At 39.6% G+C, this 13,453-nt stretch overlaps 1 protein-coding gene across 6 annotated transcripts; it reads left to right on the top strand.

Moving 5' to 3' along the window:
- The first annotated feature begins 520 nt into the window (after positions 1 to 520).
- Positions 521 to 13,344, top strand: PCID2 (PCI domain containing 2). 6 transcript variants are annotated; one of them, XM_054654708.2, is made up of 14 exons: positions 525 to 703; positions 2,190 to 2,279; positions 2,849 to 2,922; positions 3,610 to 3,677; positions 4,205 to 4,244; positions 4,729 to 4,783; positions 6,424 to 6,527; positions 7,177 to 7,252; positions 7,370 to 7,511; positions 8,533 to 8,633; positions 10,723 to 10,796; positions 10,959 to 11,084; positions 11,296 to 11,419; positions 12,417 to 13,344. In XM_054654708.2, the coding sequence occupies exons 1-14, from the start codon at positions 668 to 670 to the stop codon at positions 12,507 to 12,509; spliced, it is 1,203 nt and encodes a 400-aa protein (XP_054510683.1). In that variant the 5' UTR covers positions 525 to 667; the 3' UTR covers positions 12,510 to 13,344. The 6 variants fall into 6 exon arrangements, 5 of the variants coding, with proteins under 5 accessions (XP_054510687.1, XP_054510683.1, XP_054510685.1 ...); XR_013180814.1 differs by lacking the exon at positions 12,417 to 13,344 and having other exon boundaries at positions 524 to 703; positions 10,959 to 11,202; positions 11,296 to 11,358; XM_054654710.2 differs by lacking the exon at positions 2,190 to 2,279.
- The last annotated feature ends 109 nt before the right edge of the window (positions 13,345 to 13,453 follow it).

The raw sequence follows: 13,453 nt of genomic DNA, 5'->3' as shown, positions 1-13,453 counted from the left end.
AGCAGCCCACAAAAGCCACCAGCCCGAGAGGCCGCCCGCGCCCTGCTCACCGGCACCTGCCAAACCCAACCGAGCCCAGTGGGCACGAACATGGAGCGTGTCCTTGTCTCACACATCTCCCTGGCGGCAGCGCCTTTAGGAGTCAACCCGCTCGGAATTTTAATGCTCAATTCAACTTTTCCCACCCAAGTTCACCGCGACCCCTCGCCAGCGCTCCCCGTGGGCAACGGAGCTAGCGAGGAGAGAGGGGAGGCGAGCTTCCATAGCTCTCCCGGGGAAGTAACCGGCGTGTCCCGCCACTGGGCTCCTGCCACACGGAGGGCACTGCCCGCCTGCTGTCCAAATCCAGGGTAAGGTGGCAGCACGGGTGACAGCAACACCACTCACACCACACCGCCACCCCTGAACGCGCAGCGCGCCCCAGCGCACGAGGTTTACTTCTGACCCGCGCCCTCTGCCCCGCCCACCGCTCACTCCCATTGGCTGTCTGAGTGAAGCCACGCCCCGGGTCCGCGGTGGGCGGGGCAGCGGCCGCTGGGGGCCGTCACGTGACGCTGCGGGCCGTTCCCGCCGCCCTCGGCCGCGCCGGGATCCGGAAGCGCGCGGGAGTTCCGGGGCTCGCACGGTCACACCGGTGTGCGGCCCCCGCCTCAGCTCCTCTCCTTTAATGGCGCACATCACCATTAACCAGTACTTGCAGCAAGTAAGCACGATTTTAAAATTATTTTTTAAAATTAATCTATGGGCCCTGTTTGAGTATGCGGGTTTGCTGTAAATGTGGTGCCTTGGTTAAGGAATAAATCAACGGAGGATGGGCGGTGTGGTGGGGAAATATATTTCTTCAGTGTGCGTGAGGTACACACCGTCTGAGTGCCAAGGGTGTGCCTGACAACTGTGGAGGTTTCTGAGGTGATTTATGGGTAAGAACGGCCGCGGAGGGCTGTGTGTGTATCCAGGGGCAAGTGCAGCTCAGCGTTCGAGGGATGCGGGGCTCGGAGATGCGCACAGTGCGGACACAGCTGCTGCCATGAATGGGTGGATGGAGGGGCAGGAGCGGAGCTGCAGCGGTTCCAGCTGGATGGGGCTGTCAGTGACAAGCCTTTGTGTCTCCACTCTGCACGGCTCTTGCTGGACCACCGTATTTTCGTCGCTGTTACCATCTTACTTCATCTGGCATTAGTTAAGGCACGAAAAGAAAGTAATTGTTTGGGTCTTAGTCTCCAAAAATGGAGCATCTGAGATCTCCCAGGACAGCGGTCTGCTCTGAAAAGTCCGCGTTTTGTTGGGTTGACGCTCTATTGAACTCCATTCAAGATGAAAAACTATCTTGCAAATATAAAATTAAGTCTTCTTTTTCCGGAAATAAAAGCTAAATGCAAATTTCTGAAACAATTTAAATAGCTGATTTTTCCTTTTTTTCTTGCTATTTTAGTCTATGGGTTTTTTTCCCATTTGGTATGAGTATTCCATACCTCAAAAAGAATTTTTTTTTCATATTGGGAGACAAAAATATGATAAAGCATAAGCAATGGGAAGGAAACTCTTAAGAAGTAACACCTGAAACTACCTCCGTAACTGAATAAATTTCCACCTTGATGTCACAATAACCTGCCCAAGCAGACTGTTTTTACAAGGAGTTATCTTTAGCAGGAAGCAGGATTAAACCATTCTTCCACAGAATATAACATTTACAGTCTTAGCAGGTTTCAAAAGGATTTGATACAGATAGAATATCAATCTAATATCAGACATTGCCTTTGGAATGATATTTACATGTTAAATCTTCCTGTCTTCATTTTAAAGCATTTCTCAAAGATTGCATCTTTGCATCTGTGTTTGATGCCTATAAGTCCAACTGGAACTTTAAAAAGCTTAACCAAATCTGGCTCCCAACTGCTGTTTTACAGTGTTAAACCCATGTACATACATATGCTTGCTTCCTACAAATAAGGAAAAAAACAATGGTGTTCTCTCTACCTTCTCCCTGAGACCTTTTGGAACAAAAGGTGTATTGAAAATACAAAATTATCTATTCAGTTTTAAGCCTTTAAAAACTTGCATTTGATTTGATATTAATATGTATGCACAGTTGTAACTAGGTGGTGGCTTCTGTAGTAGTTATGTTAGTTAAATATGTCGTGTGCCTGTTGCTGGATTTTATTCTGTAATGTGATTGTTTACTTTGGTAGGTGCAAGAAGCCATTGAGACCAGAGATGGTACATTTTGTGCAGAATTAGTTTCATTTAAACATCCACATGTTGCAAACCCAAGGCTACAGGTGAGGATGTGTTTTTTGACCTTTTGTTTTACTTTGACTTTTCCCAGCTCTATGTGTGGGTTCCTTTCCATTGGAGAGAAACCTCAGAAATCTATCACAGGCTGAGGTAGGATCTCCATGTAGGTTTGCTTCCCTTTTCTTTTTACAAGGATACTATATATATTTTTTGTTTTCTGGTTGGCTCTTTTGTTCTATTTTGAATTGTTTTCTGGATGGATACAGTTTTGAATGTCCTTTCTGACCAGGTCTGCATTAGTTATTAGCATAGCACCATGGAAGGCACTATGGACAAAAAAGCAGTGGGTAGTGTGTTTGTGTGTTTTGTGTGTTTTGGATGCTTTTATTTAAGGCTGGCTCTGTCCAGGTCCTGGAGACAGAATGCACACTAGCAATTCATTACTCTGGGTAGGATTGTTAATGTAACTTAAAGTTCTGGTTGATGCCTAGTAGAGGTCCCTTCCAACCCTGGCAAATGTGTGAGAACTGCCACGGCAAAATATGCATATGGTGTTCTGTTTCTGGTGCATTGGATGTTCCTCTAATGTTTTATTGATTTATTCTACACTTAGCTTCCATCTCCAGAGGAGAAGTGTCAACAAGTTTTGGAATCGCCATATGATGAAATGTTTGCAGCCCACTTAAGGTAAAGATGGGCCCAGAATGTAAAGTCAGTTGTGAGGCGTGCAGCAGGGATGGGGAAGGATATCCTTAAGTTTACTTTCCTATTTTAAAGGGCTTACACCTGAAAACTTGGTATTTATTAGTCTTATAAATAATGCTAGAATTGCAGGAAATAAAGACTTTCTTTCTCCTCTCCACATAAAGTTTGCTCTATGTACCTGGCTGTCATCTGTGTATGGCCATTGGCACAGCACTGTCAGTGCTTGCTGTTTCCCCTCTGCCTACTAGCTGCACAAGAATTTAGAGTGAAATAAGTGAGGGAAATAAATATTTTTAAAAGGGAATTTTAATGATAAAAGTACTCTTAAGAGAGCTTAGTATTTAAGTAATTCTTTTTTAGGCTTTTACTAAGTCATTTTCTGCATCTAGTCTCTTTCAACAATCTTGAATTTTTAAAATTTAATCTTGGTGACAGTGTCAATAAGCATTAGATTATATAGAACAAATACCTATTGTCTAGCATTTGTTTTCTACAATTATCAATCTTAGTGCTCTATTAAAATACTTGTGCCAGTGTTTTAGGAATGCTTCTATTCATATTCCTTTGTGCCTTAAATAACCTGTAGAACTTCATGCCTGGTAGGACACAAAAATAAATATTTCATTTATGTATATTTTCTGATGCACTAATGCACCTTTTCTTTGACAGGTGTACTTATGCTGTTGCAAACCATGACTTCATAGAAGCATACAAATGCCAAACAGTTATTGTCCAATATCCTTTTCCATAAATCTTGCATATTGTTTTCAGATTAACTTCTTATAGACTAAGTTCTCTTTATGGTTTTTAAAAATCTAATAAAATGTGGTCTGCTTCCCAATACACTTCAGTTGTTTAGGTTTCTGAGCAAGGAAATCCAGATACATTCTTCCAGCTTTCTATAGGGTTAAGAAAGAATGTTTTACTTGGCTCTAAAATAGAATATTAATTTCTCCCAGAATATAGGAGAGTCTCAAATCATTATGATACCTTGCAGTATGGCTGGTTTTTACATGGCTGGAGGGGAAAATAATGATAAAGAAGCTTCTATCTTCTCTCTGCCAGTGTTCCTTACTGCTGCTGCTGTTCAAAGGAGTGCATGGCTGTGCTCACTTTCTTCCATGCTGCAACTCAGCTCCTCAACTTCTTGATGGTGTTTTGATTTCCAGTCTTTCATGTAGTCATATATGGTACCACTGAACAGCTGTTTCTCAAATCTGTGCTTTATTTCATGGCATTTTAAATTTTCCTAAACACAGTACATCTTTCCTGCGAGCATTTCAGGCACATAAAGAAGAAAATTGGTGAGTACATGGTAGAAAGCTACTAGAAAATAGCCTCATTTTTTCCTAGTATAATACCATTGGAGTCAAACTAAAATTATACCTATAGTTTTATTTATCCCCAGTGATGCTAAAATCAAGCCTAATTGGCTTTGTTGCCTGGTTGAGTTTTCATGTCCAAAGTGTGGAATGTAAACATCTGAGCTTAATTACATAGAATGGTCCATATGTAAATACATGAAGGATTTGTTCAAAGAGAAGTGGAATTTTATTAAAGCCATAGTAAAAAAGACTTTAGACATCATTTTTGTAGTGTAGGATTTCTGAAATGCTGAGATCTTGAAGAACTGTCCTTTTAAGAAGTGCATTCTTCTTCACTTAAAGATTAATACATACTTTTCTAATTGCATGAGTAAGTAACAAAAAAAAAAAAATTGCTTATTTCTCATGTCTTACTTACTGCTTGATTTGCACCTACTAAGTGTACTATAATTTTCTTTTCCAGGGCCTTACCTATTATGTATTCTGTAGCCCTTGATCTTCGAATTTTTGCTAATAATGTAAGTAGATCTGATTAACAGCCTCATTACTTTTATCTGTTTGGTATTTCCACACTAGAAATGTTTTTACAGAGTCTATAACATGGTCTAATTTTGCTCAGTTCTCTTTAACTCATTGTTTAGGATTTTGTTGACATGCTAAATTCATCTAGTCCTATTGAAAAGTGAGGTTGCTCAATCTTTCCACCTCCTATTGGCAGATGGAACTAGAGGAGTTCTGAGGACCTGAATGCAACTCCCAGCAGTTGCTTAGACCTTATGAAGGGATAAATATTTTCTTTTTTGAGTGGCATGTGGTGTAAGTCACTATTTCCATGCTGTCCCTGGGGTTTGGTGGAAATCGGAGGTATCACAGACAACCAAGCTGATCTAACCATTCACCAGATCTGCAGAGGGAACTTTCTGGTCCCCTTTTCCAGATGTGTGCACCACTTCTGATGCTCTTTGGAGCCCTTGGTGAGCCCAGCTGCTGACATGCTAATAATCCCCAAATTTACATTATTTTTCTCAGGCTGGTGAATTGAAGTAGCTTGTGTAGGGATCTATTGAGAACTTCTAGGCCAAGGTGAGTGGCAGTGTTGTGATTTTGTTCCTAGTCACTTCACCTGGAGAGTTGAAGCTAGAGTTCAAGTAAGGTTAGAGTTTGACAATATCCAGTATTTTCCCCTCATCACTCTCTCATGCCCAGTTACCCACAAAACCACATGTGGAATGCTTGCACAGGGAGTATTTTTTGTGTGTGTGACTGCTCTGCAACAAGTCTCAATTCTCAGTTTGAATGAGGGAAATCCATGTCTCTGAGATGCATGAGAAAGGGTAGCGTTGAATCAGTCATGCTGGAAGTGTTTAAACTCTATCTTCTAACCTTAGTGTATTCAGAGTATCTGGTTTCAGAGAAGACTTCTGCAGCAGGATGCATTTCCATTTCTTTTATTTATGTTTCAGCTGGTGAGAATGCAAACACTATAATAAAACTTTTTAAAAAGCACGTAATAAATATCTAGTTGCTATGTTTTTTCTGTTGAAGTTCTGCATTAGTCAATGCATGGATCTTTCCCATATGTTGACAACTGAATTATTTTTTTTTCCTCTTTCTGCTGTAACATATGTTTTATCTTACTTCTGGATGTCTCAAGTCCCAGCAGTGTGTGTCACTACTGGAAACTGTTGAATATGGTTTAGAAATAGCATCTAGTTGTTGTGGCTTTGGAGAGAAACTGAATTATAAATTCTAAGACTCAATTCTAAAACTTCATAATTTCTAAAACTCAATAATTTCTAAAACTCCATAATTTTTTCCAGGCTCTTGGTCTTTGTACACTTGAGTGTAAGTGTTAATGCTCCAGTTGAGGTGTTAAACCTGAATTTAGGTTTCTGAGAGCTGCATTAAGCTGAGTGATACTAAAGGAAATAGTGATCAGTGCTGTTTTCCAAGGATTGTCCTTCTCTACATTGAGTACATGACCAGGAGCCTCTCTGTGTGTTTTCTTTTGTTCTGGGAGCTTGACTGCCTTCTAGATTTGGGAGATAGCAGCCATGACAGATCTCTTGCTAGAATACATTATAAAATGCTAAATTAAAAAACTAAACTTTGCAGCCCAGTGAACCATGATGTAGAATTGCATATTGTTTCTTGCTAGGCAGATCAACAGCTTGTGAAGAAAGGGAAAAGCAAAGTGGGTGACATGTTGGAAAAGGCAGCAGAGCTGCTGATGGGCTGCTTTCGAGTCTGTGCCAGTGACACGTAAGTGAAGGAACCCCTGCTGCACTTGCACTAGAAAATTGCTAAAAACTTAATGAACTTTGCTTTAGATTTTCCCACTTACTTAGACCATATGTGGGTCTTAGAATGAGTACTTCTGAGGCTTGTCTCATTTATAGTCTGTTCTCTCTTGACTATTAACTACAGAGGGAGAGCCCTCACTTCAGGTTTAGCATTCCTAGCAGGTGTTGTTGGGAGGGACTGATTATGTCCCTGTTTCTTAGGAAAGGTGATTAATACTTCTGTGCCCTGTTAGTTGTGAAGTTTGCTCCATTAGAATTAATTATATGGAAAAGTGGTGGCTCTGGTTTCCAGTGTTAGCAATTTTAACACTTCTGAATTGGAAAAAATGTTTTTTTTGTGTCTTTCTTTCATCTCAGGTATTATAAGCCACTGCTGTGCTTGTGTGTGTTATCTGCAGACTGGAGTGAGGACCCTGATGCAGATGAATAATATTCTGCCTGACATCTTTTCATTATGTTGAGAAAATATATAGCAGAGCTACACCTATGTTTACCCTAGAAAAGCTATGGCATGAATATCTATGGCATGAATTTACTGTGAGGACAAAGTCATTCTTTTCTTACCATGTTTAATATACTAGCAGATTTTTTCTTTTTCCTTATGACAGTCGAGCAGGCATTGAGGACTCAAAGAAGTGGGGCATGTTGTTTCTTGTGAATCAGCTGTTTAAAATTTATTTTAAGGTAGGGTTCAAGTCTGGTAAGCTGTGTTTTGTATTTCATATTCTAAGTTAAACTTGCCCTGTTTTTATATGATACCATCTAGCTGCATGCTGATTAAAATGTAATTTTTTTCAACAGATCAACAAGCTCCATCTCTGTAAGCCCTTAATTAGAGCAATTGACAGCTCAAATCTGAAGGATGAGTATAGCATGGCACAGAGAGTTACATACAAATACTATGTTGGACGCAAGGCCATGTTTGACAGCGACTTTAAGCAAGGTACTGTGTGCCAGTAAGACGTGTTTAAAGTGTTGCTGCTTGGCATGAAGTCTTGCTGGAGTTGTGTGTGTGTGACTCAGAATTGCACTGATCAAAGGAAAACTCATGCTGAAAAGTCCAAGGCCCACAGGCTGACTTGAGATGAGGTTACATCACACTTCTAATTGTAGTGTATGCCCAGCTTTAAAATATTTGTGTCAGTGAAGTTCCCTACAGTCTTATGCATTATGTGTGTGCATTACAAAATGTGTGAGCATCCAAAAGAATAGGTTTGAAAAATTTTTGCAGAGGAGCCTTCAACTCTCCAAGTTGCTGTGTGCCACATAGGAAATCTTCAGCAAACTGTAGTGTAGCAAACTGTAGTTTCTTGTTCCATTGATTTTGGAAGATGTACAAACTGCATTTCCTAGATTTCTAATAGATTTCACTAACAGAAATGCTTCTAGAGCTAAGGGGTACAGCTTCATCACTGATGAACTTGACAAACTTCTGTTCTGGAGCTGGCTCTGTTATTCCAAACTGTGTTCTGCCTTTCAGGCTTATCATTTTTTCTCTATTGGTGGGAGCTGCTGAGAGATTTTCATGCTGTTATGCTGTGTGGTCTCACTGGCCCATTTCTGCAGCTCAGGAGATGTGGGCATTACATTCAGCTTTCATCTCTTGAAGAACGTAATCTCAATTTAGGAAATAGAGTGTATTACCAGCACTTCTTAGATTGTCTGCTTCTGTAATAGGAGCACAATAATATTACTGAAATTAGCTGAAAAATCCAATATTACTTGTAACTGTAATGTCTGACATGAAGATCCTGACAAGTTTTCTTTGACTTTCTGAAGGAGAACTTACCTTTCTAGTAATACTTTGTATTTTGTTGAATCTCCAACTTTATGTACTTTGAGTGACATGGTTCTTTTGTATACAATTTCAAATGTTATGCTCAAGAGAGATGCACATTGAGCACAGAATTTGGGTTACAGCTTTAATCCATTTTTGTGTTGATTTGTGTTACTTGTGCTTGCAGCTGAGGAGTATCTGTCATTTGCCTTTGAGCACTGTCACCGATCAAGCCAGAAGAACAAAAGAATGATTTTGATCTACCTGCTGCCAGTAAAAATGTTGTTGGTGAGTAGATGCTACTTTCCTGAATAAGGGGAAGGGAGTACACATACAGACTGTAAAACTGATGCTCAGTGTTTTCCCTTAGTGGAATTCAGAGGCTATTTTACCCCTGTAAGAGCCAGCGAATGCACACCTTGTTATGTGAGGGCAAAAAGTGTTGAGTTGTCATTTACAGCAACATGGGAAAGGAGATAAGAGGGGAAATAACACAGCCAAACAAAAAACTCTACCCCCAAACAAAACCAACCTGGCCCTCCTTTCCCCCTACCTTTCTCCCACCCTTCCTAAGGGTGCAACCTGATGTTACTACTTTAAGGAAGGTATATTTGAATTCTTTGGAGAAGCACTCAACAGTTTGACTTCTGTCTTGTAGCAGGGTGCCTCTCTGCTGATCAACTGCACACAAAAGCCAGGGAAGGTGTGGATTCAGTAGAACAAATTTGTCTGCTTCTTTCATCTGGTGGAGGAAAGGAGGGTGTGCAAACAGATGGCTGAGGACTGTTGAGAGGGGTTTGCCACAGCTGCAGCCTGTCTTTGGCTTTTTTATTTGTACCTCCTACATTTTCCCATTCAAGGCATGTCAGAAGGGTCATGAGGCAGAGCATTTTGGTTTTGAAAAATCAGTGAAGACTTGTTACTATTTGATCATTTCATATTTCTATTAAAATAATTAAGCACATATTTCTTGTTCCTGTTTTTTCCCATTTGCTGCGCTAACATTTGTGTATCCCTGAATTAGTGGATTATGCTGAGTATTAATTCATTGTGACTGAGGTGACAGGAACTAGATTTTAGAGTTTCCTGTTCTGGCCCTGTTCCCAAAGTTACCCATGTAGAATCTTATCACCTGCCTTTATTGAGTTGCCATTTTCCACCTTCCCCCTGGCCTGTTTATGACTTCCCTGCTTTTTCCTTTCAGTGTTCCCTTTCCAATCCCTTGCTGTGTCAAGTGGGTAAAGGGGGAGTATAGTGGGTATGATAATTGGTTTCTGTTTTCCTTGTTTTATTTGTTGACTTTCTTGTTTTCAGATCAATCAGTGGTAGGATTGATAAAGGAAAAAAGTCTTCCTAAAAGCTTTATTAACAGTCTTCCTAAATCTTTGTCTCAGTCCCACTGGGTGCCTTAAACTGGTTGGTCTGTTAGTGCCTAGAATCACTGTGGCTTTTCTAAAGCAGTTTTAGTGTACAAGAGGCATTAAAGAAACTAGATAAAGGTCATTGTATTTACAGTTGCTTTTTTTAAATCAGAGCCCAAAGATGAACACTAACTTCAAACTACTAAAATAGCTTGTGTGTTGGTTTTTTTGTTCCTAACAGCTCTCAGTAAACCTGCAGCTCAGTTCTGCTCTCAGCTAATCCTTCGTCCAGGAAAGGAGTTAGCAACAGCATAGCATGATGTAACTAAATTTAAAGTCTGACCAAGTCAATGTGCATTCTGATCTTTGCTGTGCAGGGGATAAAAGGCAAAGTTTCTTTTTGATTCTGTAGATGGTTCAGTCTTACCTGATCTAACAACAAGAATTAATTTTGTTTCTTTAAATTTAACCTTTCTCTCCCTTTTTTATTTTTTTGGGTGGAGGCATGGTGATGGTGGTGTTTGTTTTTTGAGAGGACATTTTTATTTCTGCATGGAGGCATAGAGAAAAAATCTGTTACAGACTGAGATAACACTTGACAAGGCTGAAGCACTGCTCATATTCCTTTGGAAATGCTTGGGATTCCTGCAGTTCTTCTGTTTGTAGATTAAATGATACAAGTGTGACATAAAATTTGAATCTGCCAAGGTCTCACGTCACAGGATCTTCTTGATTCTACAAGTTTGATAGTTGCTCCCTAACATGAAGTATTAATTGTCCCAAAATCATGATAAATCAGTAGTTATTGTGAGTTGTGCTACGAGGTGTTTGAGAGATGAGGGGGTTGTCTTGCAAATACTTTTACTCACTTGTATTCTGTAGCAAAAAAAAAGTGGTTAAAAATTCTTTTTTTCTCTTAAGAAACTTTTTTTTTAGCTAGATTTTTTTTTTACTAGATTCTATTTAAAATGTATTTAACTTTACCCTGGAAAACTTGGACACCATTTATTTTTCAGGGCCATATGCCAACAGTTCAGCTCTTAAAAAAGTATGACCTTATGCAGTTTGCTGAAGTAACAAAGTCTGTGAGGTATGATGCTTGCTTTTCTGCTTTGTGTTCAACAAGTATTGAGTAAAAGGTGTTTCTTTGGGGTGATTGAGGAAGGCAGGGGAGGCATATTCCTACCTATTCATACTTTCTTTTCTCACTGGTGTGAGACCTTCTCACTTTTTCATTTCTTTATCCTTGCAGTGAAGGAAATCTTCTCCTTCTGAATGATGCTCTAACAAAGCATGAGACCTTCTTTATTCGATGTGGAATCTTTCTTATCCTTGAGAAGCTGAAAATCATCACATACAGGAATCTCTTCAAGAAAGTGTAAGCATAACAAAAACTACATTTTTGGAAAAGCAGATTTAATATGGTTTCACCTGGGACTGGGGTAGAATTGCATATGCTCCTTACTTCTCTCTGAGAGAGCTGACTTCCTATTAAGGTGAATTTATTGTAGAAAGACCATTTTTCTAAGAAACAGAATTTTAAAGTGATTATTTCTCAATAACACTTTTTTTCCTGTTGTTTCTTTCAGATATTTACTGCTCAAAACTCATCAGCTATCTCTAGATGCTTTTCTGATTGCTCTGAAGTTCATGCAAGTAGATGATGTTGATATTGATGAAGTCCAGTGTATTTTAGCTAACCTCATATATTTGGTAAGTGCTGACCACTTGTTGTCTGGTGCTTCCACACTTCTGACAGTGAAAAATATTAGATAGAGAATAACAGTTTATGACAAAAAACTCATCAGTAATCCCAGTTTTTCTTGTGGTTTTTTTGAGAGACTTCTGCTCAAAGTGAAATGTTTTCATTTGCCCTGAGGCCTTCCTCTAGTTCCTGCCTTTTTTTGCAGGAATCAGTTAAAATTGAAGTTGAATTTCACATTACAAATTCAGTACTGACATTTCTATAAATGCAGAAACATTGATTTAAAAATAGAAATCTTTCAGATGGCACCAAAAAGATTTGTTCTGCATTTGAAGTAGGAGACTCTTGGTCTTCTCAAATTAGAAAAAAATAGAGCTAGATTGTTTTGGATCTGTTCTGCATTTTGTCTTTTACTCTAAGTGAATCTCAACTGCTTATGAATGGATAAAAGTTTGAAATCTAAATATCTGTATTAAATCAGAGGTTGTGAAGCATCATTGTAGTGTCAGCAAGAAAATTAACCACTACTCTGTTTCTGAAACATTATTTGATGTGGTCTAGGTCACTGGGAGATTTCTTTCACTATTACTATCACTAACACATAGTGTTACAACACTATGTCTGAAAAGGAAGTACAATGTCATTTAGTTTATTAGGTATCGAATGCTAATAGATTAAAATCCTCACTTTAAAGTGAACAAGAGTGACTTTAGAAACACTTTTGCAGAGCTCTTGTCTCTTGGAGGCAGTGTAAGCAGACCCATGGGTGCCCTGGCAGGAGGCTCTCAGTCTGGCAGCACCCTTAGTGCACAGGCAGGGTGGTGGCTCCAGCTTTGTGCTGGCTCTCCAAGGTGACCCAGTTACCTAAACTGGACCCTCGTGCAGATTTAGGTACAGTAGTGCAGTGGTGAGTGAGCATAAACAGCTCTGCTGTGGTTAGCTTGGCTTGGAGGGATTGTGTTACCAGCTCTAGGTACTAACTCTGCCTTTTTCTCCTTCTGCCAGGGTCACATTAAAGGCTACATATCCCATCAGCATCAGAAGCTTGTGGTCAGCAAGCAGAACCCATTTCCTCCACTGTCAACAGTGTGTTGTTGAATATTGCATCTTAGCCATGCAAGTACTCTTCAGATACTCAGCTTGCCCAGTGGGACTGCTCCCAGTGACCCCAGGAACACTGTCAATGGCCTGGTTCATGTCCAGGACTGAAATACCAGGAACTGTTCGTGGCTCCTTTCCCAGAATGGCCAAGGCTGCCAGGGTTACAAAGTGCATTGAAATGAAATGTTGACTTTGAAATGGTTGTTTCCACAGGCTTTCTACATCATTCAAAGTATCTCATGAAGAAATAAAGCAAAGCATTCCAAATTCCTTCCCAACTACTTAAAAGCTTTTATAAAGTACTTCATGTTACTATTTCTGTGTTTATCCTTCAGAGAGAAGTATCAGCCTTTGTTACTTGTGTTAATCCATTCTACAGAGTGGAAGTAATGTTTTCTTAACATGGTTTCCAATTTTTTTGAAGTCTCAATAATTTTGCTGGTATTAAATACTCTCTTCAAACTATCTCTAAAAAATAGAGAAGTGTTTGACACCAAAAGCTTTACTGTGTCAGTAATACTTATGGGTTTGAGTATATGTGGTAGGTGCCCACAAGATGGCTTTGGGATTCTTTTTAGTTCTGGTCATATTTTGTTTAATTTTTGTTATGATGAACAAAAACTCATGTATCTAAATTATCCATACTCTGTTTTATTTTGCTTCTGGGGAAAACATTACCACTGGATCCAGAATTTTAAGTGCTACTACCCCGGGGGTCAGTTTGTTTGTTTGGGGGTGGTACAATATAACTTCGTCCAGACTGAGATTTTAGTTTGGGAATTTTAAAATTATTTTTAAAACAAATAAAACATTTGTTTTTTGTTGTCTTTGACAGTTGGGTTTTATTTTACCCTCTAAGTGACATGGGCATCATTCCTAAGGGAAAACATAAATTCCATGTATGAGGGGAAGCATTTTTTAGTGTGATGAAAATGTCAAGT

Source organism: Agelaius phoeniceus, chromosome 2 (assembly GCF_051311805.1).
Source record: "Agelaius phoeniceus isolate bAgePho1 chromosome 2, bAgePho1.hap1, whole genome shotgun sequence".
NCBI classification, from domain to species: domain Eukaryota; kingdom Metazoa; phylum Chordata; class Aves; order Passeriformes; family Icteridae; genus Agelaius; species Agelaius phoeniceus.
Note: the sequence above shows the minus strand (reverse complement) of the source record. Positions and strands in the feature narration are given on the sequence as shown.

Bases quoted from the DNA above. Each gene is read 5' to 3' on its own strand.
- PCID2 (XM_054654708.2), top strand. From the start codon at position 668: ATGGCGCACATCACCATTAACCAGTACTTGCAGCAA. The intron at 2,280-2,848 runs GTGAGGATGTGT...TTCTACACTTAG, and splicing joins TTGCAAACCCAAGGCTACAG to CTTCCATCTCCAGAGGAGAA. The intron at 6,528-7,176 runs GTAAGTGAAGGA...TCCTTATGACAG, and splicing joins CGAGTCTGTGCCAGTGACAC to TCGAGCAGGCATTGAGGACT.